The sequence below is a fragment of the Callorhinus ursinus genome, unplaced genomic scaffold (genome assembly GCF_003265705.2).
Source record: "Callorhinus ursinus isolate GAN/ISIS: 27379988/994484 unplaced genomic scaffold, GSC_fseal_2.0 scaffold41, whole genome shotgun sequence".
In the NCBI taxonomy this organism is placed as follows: Eukaryota; Metazoa; Chordata; class Mammalia; order Carnivora; family Otariidae; genus Callorhinus; species Callorhinus ursinus.
In genome coordinates, this window is record NW_027397103.1 from 10485973 (window position 1) to 10510541 (window position 24569).

The 24569-nt window shown below is 34.4% G+C and overlaps 1 protein-coding gene across 10 annotated transcripts in view; it reads right to left on the reverse strand.

The window, feature by feature from the left end:
• The window catches only part of IFT81 (intraflagellar transport 81), a 188960-nt gene that overhangs the window by 59749 nt on the left and 104642 nt on the right, over nt 1–24569 (reverse strand). For all 10 annotated transcript variants that reach the window (XM_073881141.1, XM_073881140.1, XM_073881139.1 and 7 more), the window contains 7 exons: nt 23329–23418; nt 20295–20360; nt 19875–19985; nt 18643–18727; nt 12666–12829; nt 11255–11350; nt 4329–4475 (listed from right to left, as the gene is read on the reverse strand). In XM_073881141.1, the coding sequence (XP_073737242.1) occupies nt 4329–4475; nt 11255–11350; nt 12666–12829; nt 18643–18727; nt 19875–19985; nt 20295–20360; nt 23329–23418 (759 nt within the window). The remainder of the gene's footprint in view (nt 1–4328; nt 4476–11254; nt 11351–12665; nt 12830–18642; nt 18728–19874; nt 19986–20294; nt 20361–23328; nt 23419–24569) is intronic.

Here is a 24569-nt window from a genome sequence, read left to right on the forward strand (position 1 = left end):
AGAATAATAAACAGGTTGGTATCAAGGACAAAGCTTCATGGCATTTTTGGGTAACTGCTTTCAGAGATGACAGCATTCAAAATTCTTTGAGAATATCAATTCAACTAGATTTATACTTGGGTTTTTTTTTAAATTAATTAATTAATTAATTTGACACAGACAGAGAGAGCACAAGCAGGGGGAGCAGCAGAGGGAAAGAGAGAAGCAGGCTCCCCCCTAAACAGGGAGCCCAATGTGGGGCTCAATTCTGGGCTCAATCCCAGGACCGTGGGATCATGACCTGAGCCAAAGGCAGTCGCTTACTGAGCCACCCAGGCGTCCCTATATCTAGTTATTACATACTAAAATCCGATATAAAAAACCTCAAGATATAAAAAAACAGACATTCTGGGCGCCTGGGTGGCTCAGTTGGTTAAGCAACTGCCTTCGGCTCAGGTCATGATCCTGGAGTCCCGGGATCAAGTCCCAAATCAGGCTCCCTACTCAGCGGGGAGTCTGCTTCTCCCTCTGACCCTCTTCCCTCTCGTGCTCTCTATCTCTCATTCTCTCTCTCAAATAAATAAAAAAAAAATCTAAAAAAAAAACAACAGACATTCCATTATCATCAATTTTTAGTTATGTTAAGAGACTATAGTGTCTAAATTTAACCTTCTTATCACCTACCAAATACTGGTGTGAAAAGAAAGAAATCAAGATAGACTAGACTGATAAGAAAATCTCTACCACTGAGAAGATAATTTCAACAGTTCAAGAAATTCCTACCCGTGTCAGAAGTCTGGTACAATAAGAGATAAACACATTCCTGTGCCTACTGCCATAATTAAGCAAGGCAATACAATGAAAATAAAATGTTCAAGTGATAACCAAAGTACAATGAAAAAGAGGAGCATTTTTAGACACTTTATCTTTTATTAATAAGAAACATCCAGGGAATACTAATGAAAAAGTCTAGTGAAGAACAAATGCCTGTAGCACTTGTCATCTGCAAACAGAAGAGCTAAAATTCTCAGACGAAATGTAACATCTGGAATATTAACTTTAACAGCAGTAGGAAGCATCAAAATACATACTTCAATACCGAACTTTAAAAACTGCTAGCTGACCTCTAAAAAGAAAATGACAAAGGAATATAAATTACTAAATGTGTAGTATTAACATAGTCACATTCCTAAATTTTTCCAAGAAAAGATTAATCAACCAACCACATAGGGATAATCAAGGAACGAAGGTTTACATCCAAACAAATGGCTGTCGTAGTTTCTAGCAAGCTAACAGTGTGCTTGCCTCGGCAGCACATATTCTAGCAAGCTAACAGTCAGTGACTGTCAGACCTGAGTTCAAATCCTTACTCTGCAACTCACTAACTGTGACTTTAGGCAAGTTACTTAAATTTCTCTAAGCCTATTTCCCCAATCACAAAATGGAGATAATATTTACCTCACAGGTTTGAGAGGATGAATTAGGATATATTGCATGTGTGTTTTATTGTGGTTAAACACACATAGTATAAAATGTGTCCTTTTAACCATTTTTAAGTGTACAGCTCTGTGGCATTAAGTATATTCACATCATTGTGCAACCGTCATCAAGGATATGTTTTTAAAGATTGAGCACACAGTAACTGCTCAGTGAATAGCAGCCAAAATGACTATCATTAGTGTTATCCCATTTTGAGTCCATGCAAATTAGGTATCCATAAACAAAAACTATTTCATATTTATTTCTACTGAATTGCACCCAGTTTAGAAAATACTAATTTCAAGTTTTAAGCTGTAAACCATATTCTTAGCTTTCAAATTCTTCATTCAAGTGACTGACAAAAATATAAAAATATCAAGAGCTAACACTGAGCACTCAGCATGTGCTCGTGCTATTCTAAGCACTTTTCAGGTATTAACTGAAAAATTGTATAACTGTAATCTGTACAATTATAATTCTAGGAGGTATACAGTGATAACAGTCACATTTTACAGCTGAGCACAAAGAGGTTACGGAAGCTGCCCAAGGTTACCCATCTGGTAAGATGACAAATTCAGGATATGCACTCAACCAACCAAATTCTAGAGCCTGTGCCCTTCACCATTCCACTATACTGTCTTTCACACATGTAGTAAGTAACATGAGGCCCATAGGAATGATGACTTCCAGATGCCAGATATATGTTGACTGAAACTTCCAGTTTCTTGGAAGCTTTGACATCCATTATTTCGTGTGTTCTTCATAATGATAGTGAAGAGCAATCACCCCCATTTTATAGATGGAGAAGTGATTTGCTCAAGGTCAACAGGAATATGTGAGAAAGACCTGGATTCCAGGTTGGCCACTTATTACCTATAAGTGCATCTATACTTCCCTGAGCTTCACTCAATTGTAAAATGGAAATAACAGTAACAAGAATATAAGAAGTAAAGAAGTATGTGTTTGCAGGGCATCTAGCACAGAGCCTTGTATAAAAAGTGCTCAATTAATGTTAGGCCCCCCTTCCTCATTCTCTTATTTGTGACTCCTGGTATAGTTATTCTTTCTAAATGCCATGCTACTACTCGATACCCTCTCACCATCTGTGTTAACAGATGGTTGGCAAAAAACATGATTTTTTGGTGATTACCATGTGATACCAAATGAAACCTCACTGAAGTCCAGCTATATTATATAATTTTAAGTATAACAAACTTCCTCCCTTTTGTCCATATGGTCTATCACTTTGTATCAAAGTGGAAAATAAAACTGGTCTACCAAGATTTGTTCTTTACAAAATTATGCTTAATGTTCCCCAATACCTTCTGTTCTTTTAAGTAACTGCCAAATGATTTACTTGATTTGTTCTAATTTCTGACCAGATATTGTTTAAAAATTAAGTTGACCTTATCATTTCCAAAGTTATCTTTTTTCCCTTTAAAAAAAGTATGCTTTTTCTGTCATCAGACACTTCTCCTATTCACTGTAATTTATCAAAAATAAAACTTAATAGGTTGGTACCATGTTCTTTCCCCCTCACATCTGCATAGAAGCTAGAATATCTAATGCTGAATTTATAGATTCATTGCACTATTCATGCCAAATGTGACCACGGCAATTAATATTTCTCGTCAATTGGGCAGCATTTTCTTAAGACAAAAATGGTAGGAGGTAGCATGGTCTCTTATAAAACAAAATTACTGCATAATTAACCTCCCCCCCACACTGGATTGCAAGGACGTCACAAAGCACACCCTGTTAGCTTCCAAGTAACATTTAAAATATTCCCATCTCTTAAAGCAATCTGGAAGTGGATGTTAAAAGCCAAAGGAATTTTTCAGTCACATGCTGACTGCTGAAATCTACTACTTCCCAGAAGGCTAACAGCATACTGGGAGGCTACAATCAGAAACACCACAGAGAAAAGTGGTACCGTGGGAACAACTCACTTGTGTTTGGCACAGTAAAGGCTCACTGCCAATTTGTAACAGTATGAATTTGGTAACTATTCAAAGCCAAAAATGAAGTTTGGATGTGAGCAGCTTTTTGAAGTAGCTTTTGCTGAGGCCTAGTAGCAAAGTAGCTAATATAAAATAAATGAGCTATAAGAAGTGGTGAAGTACAGGCAATGATTGGGAATTAAAATAACACCTATCACTTGATTTGCTTTAAAAAAAAAAGCACTGTACTAAAGACAAGATATTTTGCTTCATTTATTCATTCTTTCTTGAGCTAATTTTATGAAAATGAGATGGGGGATTATATTTTTGGTGCTTAAGTTTAGCCATATACACAAATGACAATATTACTTGTCCTACTAATCTCACGAGTCTGACAGAAGGATAAATGAAATAACAGCTGTTAAAACATTGTTCAAAAATTTAAGTATACAGCAACACAAGATAGAGTCGTATTTTTAAAATTTACAAGCATCTACAATGAAATCATTTAAATGGTGCCAGTTCCAGTGGCCAAATACACATTACTGACAGAGTAACTTAGTGATTATTTTCTCAACCCTTTCTGGAATGACATTTATCAAATATGAATTTTTGTCTTATCTGTTAGTTCCTACTCATTTTGCCTTACTTTTATAATTTAATATTAATAATTAATAAAACCAATATAAATTTGCTTAATTAAAAAGTAAAAATTTGGAACATTATCTCATAAAATCACTAAGATCTATGTCATTATAAGCAAGAATATCTTAATATTATTGCAAAGACTTATCAGTTTTAAATAAATAGGTATTACAAAATAAAATTAACTTTCCATTACTGATATTCAAACCAAAAAAGTAAAAAACATGAATGTTTTCAAACAAAAACAATATTTATATCCTTGTCCCATTAGACGCCTCAACTTACTTCATCTCCCTTCAAAACTCTGGTGCCATCAAATTCACGGGTCTGATTTGTCTTCACTGACACCTCTCTCTCTAGGTTGGCTAACTTCTCCTTTGCTTCCTGAAGTTCCTCAGCTTTGGCTTCTTTTTTACGAGAAATGATGGATGCCTAATTGAGCATTAAATATGAATGTAAAGTTAGACACACAATCAACTTTCTATTATCTTGTGAAAGATAAATTTTTTAGATTTACCAAGCGAAATTTTGAATATCAGGTTGGCTTCTCCTAACCAATATCTTTTGCCCTACTACCTGTCATCATCAGTTATCTGTTTAATATGAGTATGCAATGTATACTAAATATCAACTCCAAAACATTTGGAAGACAAAAGCCCTGAAAATATAGGCTATATCAGCAGAGAAACAAAATAGAGTAGTAATAAAAATATTAAAATATTGTCAAATAACACTCAAACATTAATGAAGATGCTTTCTAGGTAAGTAAAGAGAAGCTCTCCTTAAGTCTTTTATTTTTCTGCATGGTAGGTTTCCTTTCACTGAAAGAAAACAAGAATGTCTTACTCTCAAAACTATAACACAGATTATCTTACTTAAATTCAATATCCATACTTTGAAAATGAAATATTAAAACATCTACTTTATTTGGTGCATTCTAATAAATAAAGTACAGGTTTAAAATCAAATATGTGACTCACCAGAATTAGGCCAATGTTTACACAATCCAAATGGCTGCTCTTAGCCATGAATGCAGCACTTTATATTACTTAGCAAGTCTTGGGGGATTTCCTTAAATGAACCATGGCGGTACTAGTTTAAGAAAAACATTAGTCCAAACTGTCCTCTTAAGTGAAATAGTACAAATATTTTCTTCACACAAATTTGACAGGGGAGGGGAAATCTCTAATGCAAACCCTTTAAACAAGTCTATTCTCTCTGTTTAAAAAAATGAAAGACAGATGATGAAGGAATGTTTCTCTCTATGGGATTATTCTAGCAAAAAAAAAAAAGAGAGAGAGAGAGAGAGAAGGAATGATAAGAGTACCATAACCATACAGGAATCAATGCTATACTTCCTTAACATGATAAAATAAATATAAAACTCAGCCCAAACCAGGATTTTATTTAAGAGAGAAACATGAGAGTATCTCCTACTAAATCTGGAACAAGGTAAAAATGCCCACTATCTCCACAATAATTTAATATTATGTTGAAGATATCTGCTCATACCATTAGATGAAAGAAAGCAATCTGAAGCGTAAGAATTTGACAGGAGAAGTTGGAATTTTCATAGTATATGATTATATACCTAAAAAACCCAAGAGAATCTATGGGAAAACTACAGTAAACAAATCAATAGCACCTATAGACAAATCAGGAAGAAGACATAAGGAAAAAAAAGCCCTCAATTATAAGAGCAAAAAATAAAATAAAATATGTAAGCAAGAGAAGTTCCAAAATGTTGAGGAAAACAAACACTCCTGAAAGACCAAAAAATAAACTTGAACAAATGGAGACACATAACATGTTCTTAGATGGGAAGACTCAAATATCATAAAGATGTAAGTTCGGAGGTAGGTGATAAATACAAAGCAAACCCAATGATTAAAAAAAATTATTTTTTTCAAGAGCTGGACAAGTTGATAATAAAGCTTACTGAAAGAACATATAAATAAGAATTGTAAGGAAAACCCTGAAAAAGTACAGCAACTGGGGGTGAAGGTGGCTACTTTTATCAGTTATTTGAACTTGATTATAAAGCTTCTGTAAATAAGTTGAGTACCTGAACAGACAAGCCAATGGAAAAATAGAAAATATAGAAATAAATCCAATAGCATTTTTAAATTAGAACAAACAGAATCTCAAATCCATAGAGGGAAAAATGGACTTTTTAATAACTGGTATTGGGACAATTAGATAATTGGATAGCTATACACAATAAATAGCATACACCAGAAAACAATTCTAAATAGATCAGAGAATTTAAATATAAAAAATTAAACAGAGAAGTCCAAAAAGAAAACTTGAGTAAATTTCTCTATAACTTGTAAGATGGAAAAATGTTCCTAAATATGCCTCAAAACCTGAAATAATGGGCGCCTGGGTGGCTCAGTTGGTTAAGTGACTGCCTTCAGCTCTGGTCATGATCCTGGAGTCCCGGGATCGAGTCCCGCATCGTGCTCCCTGCTCAGCAGGGAGTCTGCTTCTCCCTCTGACCCTCCCCCCTCTCATGTGCTCTCTCTCTCTCTCTCATTCTCGCTCTCTCAAATAAATAAAATCTTTAAAAAAAAAACCAAAAAAAACCCTGAAATAATAAGAGAAAAAACTATTAAATTTGATTTCATAAAAATAAAGAACTTTCCCATGGTGACATAACACTGTAAACAAAGTAAAAAGGCAAATACCAAACTGGGGGAAAATGTTACAGTTATAAGCAAGACAAAGCGTAAATATTTCTTTTCTTCTTTTTCTTCTTTTTTTGAAGTAGGCTCCACACCCAGCACAGAGCCCAACACGGGGCTTGAACTCATGACCCTGAGATCAAGGTGTGAGCTGAGACCAAGAGTCGGATGCTTATCTGACTGAGCCACCCAGGTGTCCCAAGAGTAAATTTTTCTAATATATAAAGAAAAAAAGGCCAACAACTCTAGAGAAAAATGGGGATATAGACATGAAGGGGCAATTCACAGAAAAAGAAATTAAGATGACTGTTACTCATGTGAGAAGATGCTCAACCTTGTTTATAATAAGATAAATAAAAATTAAAACTATCACAGGATATGATGTCTCATCTACAAGGATGGCAAAACTCTGAAAGTTCAACAACACACTCTATTGGGAGGCAGCAAGGACACAGGTACTCTCCTACACTGCAGGTGGGAACATGAAATGCTGCAACCTCTATGGAGAGGAATTTGGCAATATCTAGCAAACTTACATATGCATTTACCCTTTGATGTAGCAATCTCACCTCTGGGACTATATCCTTAAGGTAACACCGGCAAAAATATGCAAAGACATAAACAAAAAGCTATCTACTGAAGCATGATTTGTAATAGCAAAAGAAAGGCAACAACCCAAATGTCCACCTGGTGACAGGCTGCACGAACCCCACTCAACAGGGTACTATGTGACTGTGAACAGGAATAAGCATACCAACTAAGATGGCTATAATAAAAAAAAAACAGATAATAACAAGTGTTGGCGAGGATGTGGAGAAATCAAAACCTTCATACACTGTTGGTGGGACTGGTTTGGAAACAGTGGCATTCCCTCAAAATGTTAAACACAGAATTATCATACGAAATAGCAATTCCACTCCTAGGAATATACTCAAGAGAAATGAAAACATATTTTCATACAAACACTCGTATAAGAAAGTTCATAGCAGCATTATTCATAACAGTCAAAAGTTAGAAATAACCCAAATGCCCATCAACTGATGAATGGATAAACAAAATTTTGATCTAGCCATACAATGGAATATTATTCAATAACAAAAAGAATGAAGTACTGACTCATGCTACAACATGAATGAACTTTAAAAGCTATGCTAAGTGAAAGAAGCCAGTCACAAAGGACCACATATAGTATGATTCCATTTGTATGAAGTGTCCATGACAGGCAATTCTATAGACAGTTTCGCTGCCTAGAGCTAAGGGTTGGGAAGGAAATGGGAAGTGACTGCTAGTGGGTTAAGTGTTTCTTTTTGAGATGATAAAAATGTTCTAAAATTGATAGTGGTGATGGTTGCACAACTCTAAACATACTGAAAATCACTGAATTGTGCATTTTATATAGGTGAATTGTATGGTATGTGAATTATATCTCAATAAAGTTGTAAAAAAAAAAGGGATAAAGATTATTTTACTATTCACCAGCATATATCATTAAGAATTTTAAAAAGCGGGGCGCCTGGGTGACTCAGTCTGTTAAGCGTCTGCCTTCAGCTCAGGTCATAATCCCAGGGTCCTGGGGTCGGGCCCCACATCAGGCTCCTTGCTCAGCAGGGAGCCTTGCTTCTCCCCTGCCTGCTGCTCCCCCTGCTTGTGCTTGCTCTCTCCCTCTTCCTCTCTGTGTCAAATAAATAAATAAAATCTTAAAAAAAAAAATCTTAAAAAGCATGGAAAATAAAGGTGTGTATTATATGCTCTTCCTTCTCTAAGAAGGAAGATATATGAATGTACATATACTATTATTTTTGTATCTATTATGTATATATACTATTATTTTTAATGGGATAATAAAGTGTATAAATTTTTAAAATTAACCTATGAGGGAAGGAACGATTAGGGTGGACAGCACCAGAGTAGATGCTAGAAACCTCTTCGAGTATTTCTTGGTTTTTAGATTTTACTTGGAATCATGTAAATATTTTAAATAATTATAAAACAAATTATTCCCTAAAAAGTAATCCCTAGGGGTGCCTGGGTGGCTTAGTTGGTTAATTGGCCAACTCTGGATTTCAGCTCAGGTCATAATCTTGGGGGCCTGGGATAGAGCCCTGGGTTGGGCTCTGCACTCAGTGAGGAGTCTGTTTGAGGATTCTTTCTCTCCCTCTCCCTCTGCCCCTTCCCCTACTCAAGTGCATGCTCTCTCTCTCTCTAAAGTAAGTAAATAAATAAATAGTAATCCCTAAAAATAAAAATAAACATATATACGTATCCAGCTTAATTTGTGGTATAACCATATAGAAGAACTATTCTAAGTGACTTTAAAACAGTAATTTGTCTATTCCTAGTGGGATATATCTTAAGGACAAAACAAACTGAAAAATAGTTTTGAACAGCAATTGTATTTTTGGTGGTAGTATTATTACTTTTATTTTGAAACGGTTGTGTGTAAAGTGTGGATTAAAGCAAATAATGAATTAAATTATGTTAGTGTTACCGAGAACCAGAATTTTCCATGTGGGATAAGGAGAAAGATGTGAGATTGATGTGAGAAGCCCAGTAGCCTTGAATCTGACCTGGAAGGGTAAGTATGAACTCATGGTGTATATTAGGAAGAAAGAAAAAAAAAAACAAACTATTTCTTAGCTTTGGCCACTAAAAAGACCTAAAAATAATGATCACCCAGGAGCAATGAGAAGTCCTAATACCCAGATTTCAGTCTCTAAATATTATTTCCTACTAAAGCAAATCAGACTCATAGAAGAAAGTCTAATTCCAAGCCTAGGGTAGGAAATATAAAAGATGAGCACAGAAATATCTTAATCATACCAGAAAGCAAGGACATTATCAAAGACAAACAGAATCTTAAAAAGGAATCAGAAGTTACTTGAAAAGCCTCCTACTAGCCAAAAATGGGACAACTGAGCAACATTAAGGAAAATGTTTTAAACTTACCAAATATAATTACATCAATGATTCATGACATTAAGTAAACAAGCAACTAAAGAATGAAAAACTACCTTAATTGATGGAGAATGAAAATGAGTTGGAGGAAACCAATTCTTTTTGAAAACTGATAAAGAATCAAGCATGCAGCCTGCCTTTCCTACATGAACTACAGCTCAGTTTAATCAAATTGTTGATGAGACGTTTCTTTTTTTTTTAAAGATTTTATTTATTTATTTGAGAGAGAGAATGAGAGATAGCACGAGAAGGAAAAGGGTCAGAGGGAGAAGCACACTCCCCGCCGAGCAGGGAGCCCGATGTGGGACTTGATCCCGGGACTCCAGGATCATGACCCGAGCCGATCGCCCAACCAACTGAGCCACCCAGGCGCCTGAGACGTTTCTTTTATAGAGGCAATCCAGCTAATAAATGAAGAAGGAATCAACAGTATCAACAGGACACTGTTATAGATAAACAAGTTTTTTCAATAAATTAACTGCAAGAAAATTATTAAATAGATAAATAAGTGGCAAAGAGAATCTACAGATTAAAAGAGACTTAAACATATCAATCAAATGCAGTGTATGAATTCTGTAAGGATCCCAATTAAAACAAAGCAACTAAAAAAAAAAAAGAAAGAAAGAAAAAGAAAATCCAGGAAATGTGAACACTGATTGGATATTTGCCAATATCAAGGAATTATGACATTTTTCAGATGTGGTATGCTGCTAAGTTTTTTTAAGCCTTTAGTTTTTAGACATACATTCTGAAATATTTATTGATGAAATGATATAAAGTCTAAGATTTGCTTTAAAATAATCCAGTTAGGTCTGGGGCTTTAGTGAAACAAGAATGGCTGTGATTGTTATAGTCTGGGACACATGAGAGTTTATTGGGCTATTTTCTCTACCTTTGTATATGTTAATTCTCCAGTATAAAAAGGTTTTTAAAAATTTTAGCAACTAAAAAAAAATTTTAGCATCTGTGAAAAATGCTTTGTTATGCAGCTCAATATTTTCTGAGGTTGCAAAATGCTCATCACACTAAACTCCTCCTGACTGGGTTCTTTTCAGATAATCCATGGCTTTCATTTGAACCTTTTGTTTAGAAATACAGAACAACATTTATACCCTCACAATCTAATAGTGTGGATAAAATGATAAATGCCTTAGCACTAAAATTTAACTTATTCTATACTTGCAAACTAACTTTAAACCTGAAAAGGTATATTGCCTTTAATTGATTAAAGATTATAAATATTTTGATTTTATACCACTTAAGGTAAGCTTTCATTTAAAAACTCAAGTTTCACACTCAACAGACAGAAACACAAACAGCTCCATTACCACAGTTGGCAGACAGTAAGGAAACTAAGCATGATCAGGTGTATTGAATTTCAAACTTGAACATACATCTTTTGTGCCTTTTCCACAAATTCTTTGTTATAATCCGGAGATTAGCAATAAGAGAAGAATATTTATTCTTTACCTCCTTCTTTAAGACTATCCACAACACAGCCTGGGGTTTTTACAAAGATGTTCACCAATAAGATGAAAGATCTAAATATGAAGGCCAAAAGAGTGGTCTCACCTGTTGCCTATATAGTGAGAGTTTGCCTTCAATTGGCTCATTTCTCATCATTTTCTTTTCAATCAGCTGATTGATCTGTGTGTTTATTTCATTTATCTAAAACAGTATGAAAGAAGGTTAAAACTCTTCCTATGATTATACAAACTAAGTGACATCTGGCCAAACCAAGCTTTGAATTTACTGTTCTTATCATCAGTGATTTCATGGGAGAAACAGGTTCATTAATATTATAAGCGGGCTGTTATGATTATTTTTAGAAAAATTTACATTTCATAGTTCATGATATATATTTACATATTTTGATGACTTATATAACCATCTATGTTTAAATTATACTAAAGTATTCTATGTGAAATATTTGTACATTATTATCAATTTCTACAAATCTGAAGTTACCCCTCACCTAGCTTGTGACTTTCAAGTCACTGCAAGTGATAAAGCAAATCCAGACTAACATTCCCCAGGGATTTAGTTCAAGGAATTCATGAACCCAACTGAGAGCTGACATGGATGACATCTAAAAATGCTTCCTGTTCTAATGATCTGTGATTTGATGATAGTTGTCATTTATCCTACTCATTAATCCTTTATCAAATATAATAAAATAAAAGTGAATAAAGCCAATAGAAGCATATAGTCCCTCAAGTAATAAAAAAAAAGATCACATGGCTTTCAGTATATCTATCTTTTGAAAAGACTGGAGTTCTCCTGTTAATTGTATGACATTAAATTTGAGCCAAATCTCACTTGGACATGTAATTTCTATAAGTAAATTAAAAGAATAAAGTGGTCAGAATTATGTATTTATTTATAGTGGCTATTGAACACATATTAAGCACATTAAAGGATTAGCAAATCAAAATCTTTCAATCGTCATAATATTTAATTGTTATTTTTTAAGAATACACATCTGATTGGTGCTTTATTTCTATGGTACAAAAATTTTATAACATAAAACCAGGTTTCAATAAGCATTACAAGAAAGTTTAGTAATTCCAAAGCAGGCATAAAAGGCTAATACAAACATTTTAGCTTTAAATATAAAATTGCTATATTATTATTTTTGGAAATAAAAATTAATGATATGTGAAATATTTTAAAATTTACCATCTAAATGATTATATTACGAATACATAAACCTATGAGTCAATCATATGCATTAATTCACATCTTCAAGCTACTTAGTTTCCTAATCAGTTGACTAAGTCTTTATAACATCATGTGGATTAAGTAACAGCATTATTACATGCTACAATTTCTCACAAAGAACTCCTCATAAAAGCTGTCAACTCAGCACAGGTTAACTTAAGAGTCAAGGGTAGGACACTATAGAAAGCAGTTCACATAATTTTCACAGGACTGGGGATGAGATAAAATTGGGAGCTATAAAAAGAAGATGATTGTCACTTACTTTAGATTCAAGCTCAAGAAGATCAGAATGGCCCATGGCAGGCTCTGAAACCACTTTTTGTAAAAAATGCAATTCTTTTTTCTTGCTCTCTAATTCTTTAGGAAATTTTTCAGTTACCATATAAGAATTAAATTTTATCTCCTCCTCTAGCCTCTTCATTAAACCTTTAAAAATAAAATAAATATTCAGCCCAAGAGAGTAGGTATAGTGATACTTTGTGCACTTTAAAATAGAAGACCTGAATAATAGGCATATCTATTGAAAGCAATCTGTATAATAAAAAATTGACCATTGAAATTTTTTTTCCAATTTTTAAAAAGTAATCTCTACACCCAACATGGAACTCAAACTCACAACCCCAAGATCAAGAGTCACACAATCCTCTGACTAAGCCAGCCAGGAGCCGAACCATTGAAATCTTTTGATGTTAATTAGAATGATAACAAAGGACAATTTACACAGAAAAACATTAAAATAATTTTAGAAAAAGTAATATTATGATCTTTCCAAACCTCTACCTAATTCTTTTTTATACTTCACAACATACAAAAATAACATCTGCAGAGCCAGGTATCTTTCAGGTCTTTTTTGCCTTCTAAGTATTTAAAGCAGTCCACAACACAAATGGCAACATAAATGAAATCTCACCCAGATTCTTTCTTCTATAAGTGGCCATTTACCCTTCTTCTTTCACAATACTTCTGGTGCAATTTATATTTCTATTCTAATACTTCATAAATGTTAATACATTATACTTTGTCAGCTTCAAACCAATGAAAACATTACTAAAAGTACAAGTTAAAATGCAAAAAAAAGAAATTACCTACATTCATAAACACTTTTGGCTTTCCATGTTTGGTAGTTTTGATATTGTAAAGTATTAGCTTACAGTAGGTGGTAACTTAAATTATACTTTAAATACTTAATAAGTTTTCTCATTTTGGTAGAGCACACAAATATATACACACAGAGATTTTCAGTGAATAATGGTTTTGTTATAAATTCCCAGCCTAGAGAGCTTTAAAAAGTTTATTTCAAATCTTTCCATTACACATTTACAAATTCTGGCTTGACTCTTTAAAACACTGGATTTCCGGTTTAAGTAATCTACGTAGGTAGATTGCATAATTATTTGGCCCAAAGTCTAAACACTATTTTTAGTTCTGTTGTGCTAACCATTAACATGTAAAAATTTATTAATGGCAAAATCACAAGTTTTCCATTCATCCCTACAATTTCCCCCCCTTTTTAGGCACTGGGGAAAGGGAGAGAAGAGAAAGTGTTTAATGAATCAGACTATAATTAGGCAGTCATTCCTACATGGTTTCTGATTAAATCTACATCCTGGCTTCTTTGGCTATTAGGGGACTAGGTCTTCCATCTTCAAGTTCTTAAACTACATGTAATCAGAGACGTGAAGAATCAAATCTAAAATGTTTTTAAAGATTTAAAAGTCTCAAATATTATTTTCCCTATTTAAAAGAAAGATTTGGGGCACCTGGGTGACTCAGTCAGTTGAGCATTTGACTCTTGATTTCGGCTCAGGTCATAGGGTGGTGAGATCAAGCCAGTGGTCAGGATCCGCCCTCAGAGGGGAGTCTGCTTCTCTCCTTCTCCTTCTCCTTCTCCCTCCCCCACCCCTCATGCTCTCTAGCGCTCTAATAAATAAATAAATCTTTAAAAAAATAAAAGAGAGATTCAAATTTTAGAAAATACAAATTCATGTATAGTGATCGAAAGCAGATCAGTGGTTGCCTGGGAATAGGTAGAGGGACAGAAAGGGGCAAAAAGGAGCTATTACAAAGGACACAAGAAAATGTTTGGGGGTGATAGATATTATTTGTTATCCTGATTAAGGTTGATGGTTTCACCAGTCTGTACATTATGTCAAAACTTAGCAAGTATATACCTCAAATACGTGCTGTTTATCATATGTCCATTTTACCTCAATACAACTGTTAAAAAAAGGTAAAAACAGGGTTTCTGTCACATTTTAAATTCTTCTAAGTTCTAACTTAAGACCTTGAAAGCAGTCATATGTTCTATGCAGCTTTTAAAAAATTATCTTTCAAAATCCTGGTGAAATTAAATAGAAGGTCACTAAGATCTCAGTAAACTTTTTGATTAAAAACCCTCTAGAAATGTCTTACTGGCCCTACTATAGTTTAATGAGTAGCTTCTTTTATATAATAAATCTCATGAAAGTGTAGAGTATAAAGATGAATTAACTTCCATGAGTGTTTTATAATAAGGCTGTTACTCTGAAAAAATACAAAGCACATTCCTACACTAAAAATACTTATGTTACTTATGTAAATGGAAACTTTCCATAAGTCATTTTTTTGTTACTTAAAAAGTATAGATAGACCTTCTTAAAGGAAATACCTGGATCAATTAAACATATTTCATCTACCCTTTTCCCAGGCTGCTGAATACAACCCTTAAGACTGTCTTCCAGAAAGATGTCAACAAAGCAAGAACTCCTTAACTTGCGGCTCCCCATACCCTGTCCACCCCCAAAGAACGTATATTGCACACATAATATCTTATTTTTATGTTTTCAGCCCTTTTTTTCCTACTTAATTCCCCTCCTATCTGTGGAAATGATTATTTTCTTCCTATCCAGGGATTTGGTCTCTACTCCTACCTCCTAACTACTTAACAGACTATTTACTGTAGGCCTGTTATGTGTAATTTAGCATGCTAGGGCCTGGAAATAGAAAGACCAATTATGACTTGGTGACTAGTCTGGAGTTGAGTTGAGTCAGATTCAGATAATGCCAACAATTAACATATTGTGGTAATTGCTGCAGAACATTCAGTGCAACAGCACACAGGAAAGGCTGCTATCACTTCTTACCTTCTCCTCATGGATCTTCAATCTCCATTTGTCCGACTGACTCTCTTCTGCAGCACACAATCACCCTACACTACTACCCTCTCTCAGTCTAGGCACAGTGCTGTCTTCCTCATTCATTTGCACACCCCCTCCCGCTCTCGCCTCCTTTTCAAAGACAAGCAGTCAGAAGAAGCCTACCCTTTTATCTCTCCTTCATCTACTATATTTATGTTCTTTCAGGTCACTGTGCCTTGGCATGGAATGTCTTCTACTCCTTCACCTTTCCAACTTGAACTTAACTCAGGTGCTACCTTGTCCAAGAAGCCATTTGACTCTGTGATAGGGTTTGGTGCTTTGCCTCTGTTCTCACAGAACCCTGTGCTTGAGCTTCATCAGCAAATATGTAAAGCTGCATGATCACTATTCACTGCCTGTCTTTTCTGTATTAGACTGTGAGAACCTAAACATCTTTTTTCTATTCCTAGCACCCAGCACAGTTCCTGACATGCAGTAGATTTCAACAAATACTGAATTAATGCACTGTAGGTTTGAGATAATTATTTCTATTACTACTTAACAATGCAATTGATTTTATTATTTAGCAGCATCTACTAACATATTACTTATATTAATATTTTACACCAACATCTCAAGAGATGCATAAAACACAATTTTATTTGTGAATTCTATTACTAAGTGAATAATTATGTATTTCCTGGCCCAAACAACTTCTCTTTAGGCTAGTAAGTCAAAGCAAAATAAAGACTATCAATTCAAATAAAAAATGAAATATTGCTAATGCTATAAATATCTCTGGATAGTCTGTATAGTTGTCAAAATTAAAACATAATAGCAAGAAATATTTAACCTAATAAGATTGAGGACAACAGATATTACAGAAATACATTTTCAGGTGAACATTATAAATTGTATTAAACTGCATTGATCAACTAATTGTTTTTCTGCATATCAAATCTTTTTTTTTTTAAAGATTTTATTTATTTATTTGCGAGAGGGAGAATGAGAGATAGAGAGAATGAGAGGGAAGAGGGTCAGAGGGAGAAGCAGACTCCCCGCCGAGCAGGGAGCCCGATGCGGGACTCGATCCCGGGACTCCAGGATCATGACCTGAGCCGAAGGCAGTCGCCCAACCAACTGAGCCACCCAGGCGCCCTGCATATCAAATCTTTAAATTCTTATACACACTATCTTCATTTCAAAAAATTCACTATTAATAGTAAGTTCTAATACTTAGTAAGAGTAGGCCTATACAAATTACTTACTGATATTAATTTTTAAATGGCTATATTTAATGGGTTTCTTTTGAAGATTTACTTTTTTGCAGTAAATTGTGAAGGAACCTACATCAAATCCAAAGAATATACACTAAAAAGATATAGATTATACTAAGGAGAAAAAAAATCATAAAAAAGTATTTTCTTTGTCCTGAAAATTAACATTCTCCTAAAAAGTGAAAACTTAGTGAATGAAGAATGAAATGACCCCAACAACTAAATGCCTGGCAACTTCCAGGTATTGCTTGAATCTGAATTTTTAAGACTAAGAGGCATAAGAGAATCTATGGAAAGCCACTAATTAACATGTATTAACCATATGTTTTGTAGGCAACACTATACTGGTTTTTCAAATATAAATTAAATATATTTCCTTGATTCTGAGATGTCATTGATTAAATAACAAATATCATGGTAAATGTACATAAAAATGTAAGATATATCCCAATGGCAAAAACAATTAAAATGGGAAAGAATATGGGTCGAGAATTAAGGAAATACTGTATTATCTCTTTTAAGAGCTTTATTGAGATATAATTTACATGCCATAAGATTCACCCATTTAAAGTGTATAATTCAATGGTTTTTAGTAAATTCACAGAGTTGCACAACCATCACCACAATCAATTTTAGAACATTTTTATCGGCTCTGAAAGAAGCTCTCTACTAATCAGCAGTCCCTTCCTCCCCATACCCCATATACACAACTGTCCTCTCCTACAACCCCTCTGCCCTAAGCAATCACTAGTTTGATTTTCTCTCTCTAATTTGCTTATTCTGGACATTTCATACAGATGGAATCATATAATATGTGGTCTTTTGTGACTAGTTTCTTTCACTCAACATGTTTTTGAGGCTCATACATGTTGCAGTAGGTATCAACACTTCATTCCTTTGCATTCCATTGTGTGAATATACACATTTTGTTTATTCACTCATCAGCTTAGGGACATTTGGGCTGTTTTCACTTTTTAGCTATTATGAATAAGGCTGCTGTGAACATTTGTGTACAAATTTTTGTGCGGGCACAGGTTTTCAATTCCCTTGGGTAGATACCTAGGAATGAAACTGCTGGGTCATGGTAACTATGTTTAACCTTTTGAGGAACTGCCAGATATATTTTTCAAAGCAGTCACACCATTTTATATTCCCACCAGCAACATATGAGATTTCCATTTTCGTCAACACTTGTTATTGTCTGTCTTTTTTATTCTATGACTTATAGCTTACAGTATAATATTTCATATAATACTACAGAAAGATGGATTAATCCTTGAGCAGCTAGATTTTTACACTGGAATATTTCTCCAGTACCAATGAGAGCTTTCCACTGCGCTTCCAGTGTACATGGTCTCCCTTCTGATGAGCAATAAAACTTTAAAAATGCTTAGGATGGGTTTGTGGTATAATCTGGAAATATCACAATTTATCTTCTAAGTAAAGCTAATGTGACAACAGAGCCAGGATACCCATGTCATTAGCACAACCCAAGGGTCCAACATTTATTCCTTTTCTTTATAGCCCAGGCTTTATAACAATTATTCACATCTTCTCCAACTATCTTTTTCATAACATCCATCCTAAGTATTTTATATGCTCATACACCAGAGAGCCTCCCTCCATGGTGGTTTTCACTCCCTTCATTCTCTGACCAAACAGTGAATGGGAATTATAAAACCCCAGGTAAAAACTTAAGGATGTCTTCAACAGGGCTCTCATCCATTAACTAGGAAATGATACTTTGAAATGCTTAGCGATCACTAGATGATAATTAAGTCCCATGAGTTGATTGCTTTAACTAATATTCTTTGATCATCTGTATCCTATAATAGTTACCACTTACTTTCAGGCTTTGCATCTGCTGCTGCATGGCGCATACTTTTCAGCTGATTTTGTACTCTTTGCAGTCTCTGCACTGCATGAAATAGCTTTAAAATACAAATAGATCCATTATTTGCTTAGTCTATTGAAACCTACCACTCACATAGACAAGCAAAGAAAAATACAAGTTCCACATAATTCTTGCGATGTAAAAAGAATAATAAGAACTAAGAAAATTACTATGTTGAGCCCAAAATGTAACTGGTTTTCTCAAAAGCTTTTCATGTAAAGCCTTTTTAAAAAAAGCTTTCAGAAAGTTTATCTTTAGTTATTGGTTGTACTTAGTAATCAAGGAAAAATACTTGGTAAAGAAATATACACACCAGGCTTTTCTTGTTATAACATGGTTTTCTTTTTTTTTTCCTTTTTTTATCTTTAAGTAATCTCTATACTCAATGTGCAGTTTGAACCCACCACCCCGAGATTAAAAGCTGCATGCTCCACCAACTGAGCCAGCCAGGTGTCCCTAACATGGTTTTCTTAATTCTAAGAAATATTACCATTCTCACAAATGATGTCTTAGAATCAGACACTGATGCTAAGGAACCATTCAGGGCCCAAGCAATGCAGTTTACTGGTTCTGGGGAACTACCATGATGCCAAATCAAGTTCTAAAAGAGTCAAACATCTCATTGAGTAGGAAATGGAGCTGATTTGAAGTATATTTTTAATGTATAAGTCTACTATTTTTAAGATAGATTTTTAATAAAAGTAATCCTTTCTAGCCAAATTATTTTTTCTTTAAGGCAAAGTCTAAAAATGTGGAGTATGGGTGATTTTGAGCCTTTTCATGATTTGCTTATTTCCCATGGTAATAAACTGTAGTGGATACCGTGATCAGTAGTATAAAATGGATATTCTCATAGCACCAGTATCTCAGGACACCCTTTAGAGATTCTACCAGTTTTATCAGCAGTTAATCTTAATGCTTAACATTACAATGAATGCCCCAACTCATGTTGGGTCAACTATGAGTTAAGCATAGGCCAAAAGGTAGTATATAGATACATACAGGGTACAGAACCCAAAAAGTAGTATTATTGCTATTGGTGCCACAAAATCCTCTTAAGAGTATTCCATCATGTTAACAAAAGGAAACATGAACTATAATTGTAGAATTCTTTTTTCTTTACATTTGAATGATCAAATTTACTATTTCTTTCATCATGAGAATAAAAACTTTTATGAGGATACCTGATTCTTTTGTTCCTGTTTCTGTTGTGCAAGAAATTCTTCTCTCTCTTTTTCAACTCGAAGTTGCCTTGCTATTTTAAGCATCCGTTGATGATTCTGAACTGTCTCCACCTACAGTAAGGGAATAAGTAGTACATGTTACTGTCAAGTTAAGAAAGAAATTAGCATGTCACGTGACTCAGACATCCACTTATTTCTTTTTGGCAAACACTACTCCCTAGAGATGACAGTAAAGTTCCAGACTCCAGGTGCTTAAAAGTTCTGGGCTACTGCCTAGGGAGATTCCCTTTCTGTCAATGTTATTTGAGTCCATCCTCAGATGTACACCAATGCCTTGCTTAAACCTTATTTCTATTCCTAAATCTTTGCAAGTCCTTGGGACTTGGGGTAAAAGTCTTACAGTGCTAATTCTTGCCTTACCCTTTTCTTCAAACGTTCAACTCTCTTAATGAGCTGATCCTTTTCTTCCTCCATTGCAATGATATCCTAAAAAGTAGTCAAGGAGACATTATAAGAAAAAGCATTCTTTGTAGAATTCAAATAAAGTTTTCATATGATTGTGCATCGACCGTCTTCACTACTTACTTAATGCACTACAGAGCATTAAGGAACAAAATCCTCTTTTGGATAAAGGGTATTTTTATTTCCCCCCAGGGTTCTTTATACAGGATAATTTATTTGGCAGCTTAGTGTTCATTTAGAAAAGCAACCAAAACAGGTTATAACGTAGCAAGGTAAAGCTGCCAACCAGCACATTTGTGTTCTGATTCCAAATATGGGCACACGATTTTTCAAAAGTCTTCTATAATGGAAAGTGTACAGGCCTAAAACCATGAACAACAGCTGCTGACATCCCATCTGCTCTGTTAAATACCCAACTATATATTCTGCCAATTTTCCATCAAAATTATTTTTAAGGCTATGATGTTTTTAAGACATAAATTTCGGTCTGGTTTTGTCAATTAACCAATTCCTTCCTAAAAATATAGACTTCAAAAATAAACCACCTTCCTTTTAACAAGCTCCATAATATTTTCTAGTGAAAACAAACAAAAAAATCCTTCCTAAACTTAAAAAACTAATAGCCTAACTATCACAGTAATACTAAAGAGAAAAATATACATAGTAGTTAGTATTGATAGGATCTGAGGAACTAGGCATTCTTACTCACTACTGGTGGCATTGTACTAAGGAACAATGTCAAAAGTTTATATATATATATAAACATATATACCATCTACCCTGGTAACTCCACGTCTGGGAATTTGTCCTAATAAAATATGCATGGAAGGTCAAAGACTTCTCTATGAGGAATCTCACAGATGCTAGTCATATCTAAAATTTGTAAATTACCAAATGAGAAATATTAAATAAACCATGGCACAATACAATGAAAGTCATTAAAAATTATGAAGAACGTTTAATGACAGAAAAACTCATGATATGACATTACCTGAAAGAAGCAGATTACATTTATATTATAGTACAATACAAAGAAAAAGATTTAAATATATTCACTAAAATGTCAATAGTACTTATCTCTACAGTGTGGGATTATGAGTGAATTATTTTCTATTCTTGCTTGTCATATTTTCTAAAAAGAATATGTTCAAGAATAATGAAAATAAAATGACAGACTCTCAGTCATTTTATCATTTCAGTTTACTCACACGACATAACGGAGGAACAGTGGATGAATGTCCATCACTCTTCCCTCATACTGTTAAGTATCCTATTTATGGGTCTTTCTCCCCCACTAAATGTAAGCTCATCTTTCATTCCTAATACACTCAACAAACTCTCATTGAGAACCTACCACGTGCAGGGCACTGTGATAGACACTGGGTACACAGTGATGTACAAGATAGACAGACATGGCCCTTGCCCTCAAAGGGAATAAAGATAATTGGGAAAACAGACATTAAAGTAACTATAAGTGTGATGTGTATTATAAAACAAAAAGAATTGGGGTAACTAATCCATCTAGGGAATCAGGGAAGGCCTCCCTGAGGAAGCAACTTCTACTGTTTCCTAATTAAGAAGATAAAGATGGCATGGATAACTCAGGAATTCTAAAAATACAAATTTCATGAAAGTGGAATTAGCACATGTTTAGGGAAAGAAGTTATATGCCTGGTGAAAAGGTTAAATTGTTTTTGGAGACCATGAGGTAACATGTGTCAAAAGTCCCCCAAATTTTCATATGCTTTAATATTTCTATAAATTTATCCTAAGGAAACAATTACAGAAAGCCCAAAATAAATTTATGTATACGATAATCATAGCATTATCTATAGTAGCAAAAAATAAAATAAGAAACCAAAAATGGTTAACCTATCCATACTATGGACAATTATTTAGTCATTAAAAATCATATTTAGAGGTGCCTGGACGGCTCAGCCGGTTAAGTGGTTGCCTCTTGATTTCGGCTCAGGTCATGATCTCAGGGTCATGAGATCAAACCCCACATCAGGCTTTGAGCTCAGTAGGGAGTCAGCTTGAGATTCTCTCTCTTCTTCTTCCTCTGCCTCACCCCCCAAAATTAAAAGAAAATCATATTTAGGGGGTGCCTATGTGGCTCAGTTGGTAAAGCATTCAACTCTTGATTTTGGCTCAGGTCATGATCTCAGGGTCGTGAGAACAAGCCCCATGGTGGGCTCCAGGCTGTGGGTGTGGAGCCTACTTAAGATTCTCTCTCTCCCTTTCCCTCTGCCCCAAGTCCCAATCTAAAAAAAAAAAATCATATTTAGAAAGATAACAATGTGAATATATGCAATGATTAAAAAAGCAAGATACAAATAACTCTGTACAGCATGATCCCAAATACCCACCAACACAAATATACACACAAAACCTGAAAGGATAGCAACTGGATGGCTTTTTTCTTCTTTGTTCTCGTCTCTATTTTCTATTATACATATTTTATACTTTATATAATAGATATTTAATATATATATATATATATATATATAAAGAGAGAGAGAGAAAGACCCAAAATGTAATCTTTTTTAATCCATGGTAGTAATCTACATAGTACATAAGAACTCATTATGAATTTACCTTGGTATCATTAATTTCTTCAGTAAAGAACTAGCAAAGGTTGGACAAAAGAAAATCTGCCACTTGCTATCACTAGCTCCCATATAGTTTTGTTTTTTTTTAAAGATCTTATTTATCCATTTGAGAGAGAGAGAGAGAGATAGCGAGAGATAGAGCACGAGCAGGGGAGAGAGGGAGAAGCAGGCTCCCCCCCAAGCAAGGAGCCCGATGCGGGGCTCAATCCCAGGACCCCGGGACCATGACCCGAGCCAAAGGCAGACACCCAACCGACTGAGCCACCTAGGCGCCCCAGTTCCCATATAGTTTTAAGACTCATACTGAATTAACTAAAAACAAAAATGGGAAAACTAATATTCAAATCTAAAAAAAAATTACTATATTTTCTTTTCTTTACCCTTCTTATTTCTGCTGTAGAAAATCCAGATGTCTTGAGCTGCTCACATTCTTTATGCAAATTTTTAAAGGCTTCCATTAGCTCTTCATACTAAAAGACAAATTAAAAAATTATAAACTAATGACTAGATCCAGTAGACTTTTCTTCATCAGGTTATTGATTAACTTATAGTGATTACTTAAATCATTATATAACAGCATTAAAAATACATCCTTAAACATTTATATAAGACACAAAAAAAAGTAGGTGTGTATAATCTGGTCACTAAGTACTTTTCCAGCTTCCTCTCTGGTTAGTTCCCCTAACTCACATTCTACACTCCAGCTATGGTGATCTTTCAATCCTTGGAATATTCTATGCTCTCACCTCCAGTCTACACACCCCATTCCTTCTGAGAATACTTTATGGCTTCCTCACCCCTTACCTGGATAATTTCAGTTCATCTGTCAGGTCTCAGCATAGATACCACCATTCTCAGAGAAGACTTCTCTAGCCCTATACCTATTCTAGATCAGAGTGTCATGATATCAGAATAAAAATCATGTAAAATTATAATTGCCTAGTTACTTGTCTGTCTCCCTCCATTAGACAGCAAGAGTCAAGAGGACAAGAATACTATTATCCTGTACAATTTAGTATCCCTGGGGCCTAGCATGATGCATAACTGATATAGATATTCAATAAAAAGTAGCTGAATGAATGAAAAAATTGCAACTTCTCCAAAATTCTTTAAAATTAGTATTTTTTTGTGAGCAATCACAGGAAATTAATATGTTTCTTGACTGATCATATCCTACAAATCTGTAAATCATTTATTCTAAAACTCCTCACTTAGAAAGACAACATACATTTTTTATTAGGTTCTGTGCTAACTGACTGGCTAAATGTATGAGTCATTTTAGATTTACACCTCAAATATGTTTCAAGAATAAACATGTCTTTATCATTAACTCTTCCATTAATTGTCTGGGCATATTTAGTAAAAGCTATTAATAAACATCCTCCAGAGGAATTAGTTTTTATCAGGTTTATTGACGAGGGAGTGTAGGAAGGAGACAATATTTCACATTTACACTTCTCTATTTCTTACATTACGTAAAGCCTTCAAATGTAGGAATTGGGGTAGTCTCATTCTGCTGTACTTCTCCCGTGACATCTACTATAACATTTGACATGATTATTTACATAAATCTTTCAACACCCAAAATGTCTTAAAAGATCAATATTGACTCTATTTTGAG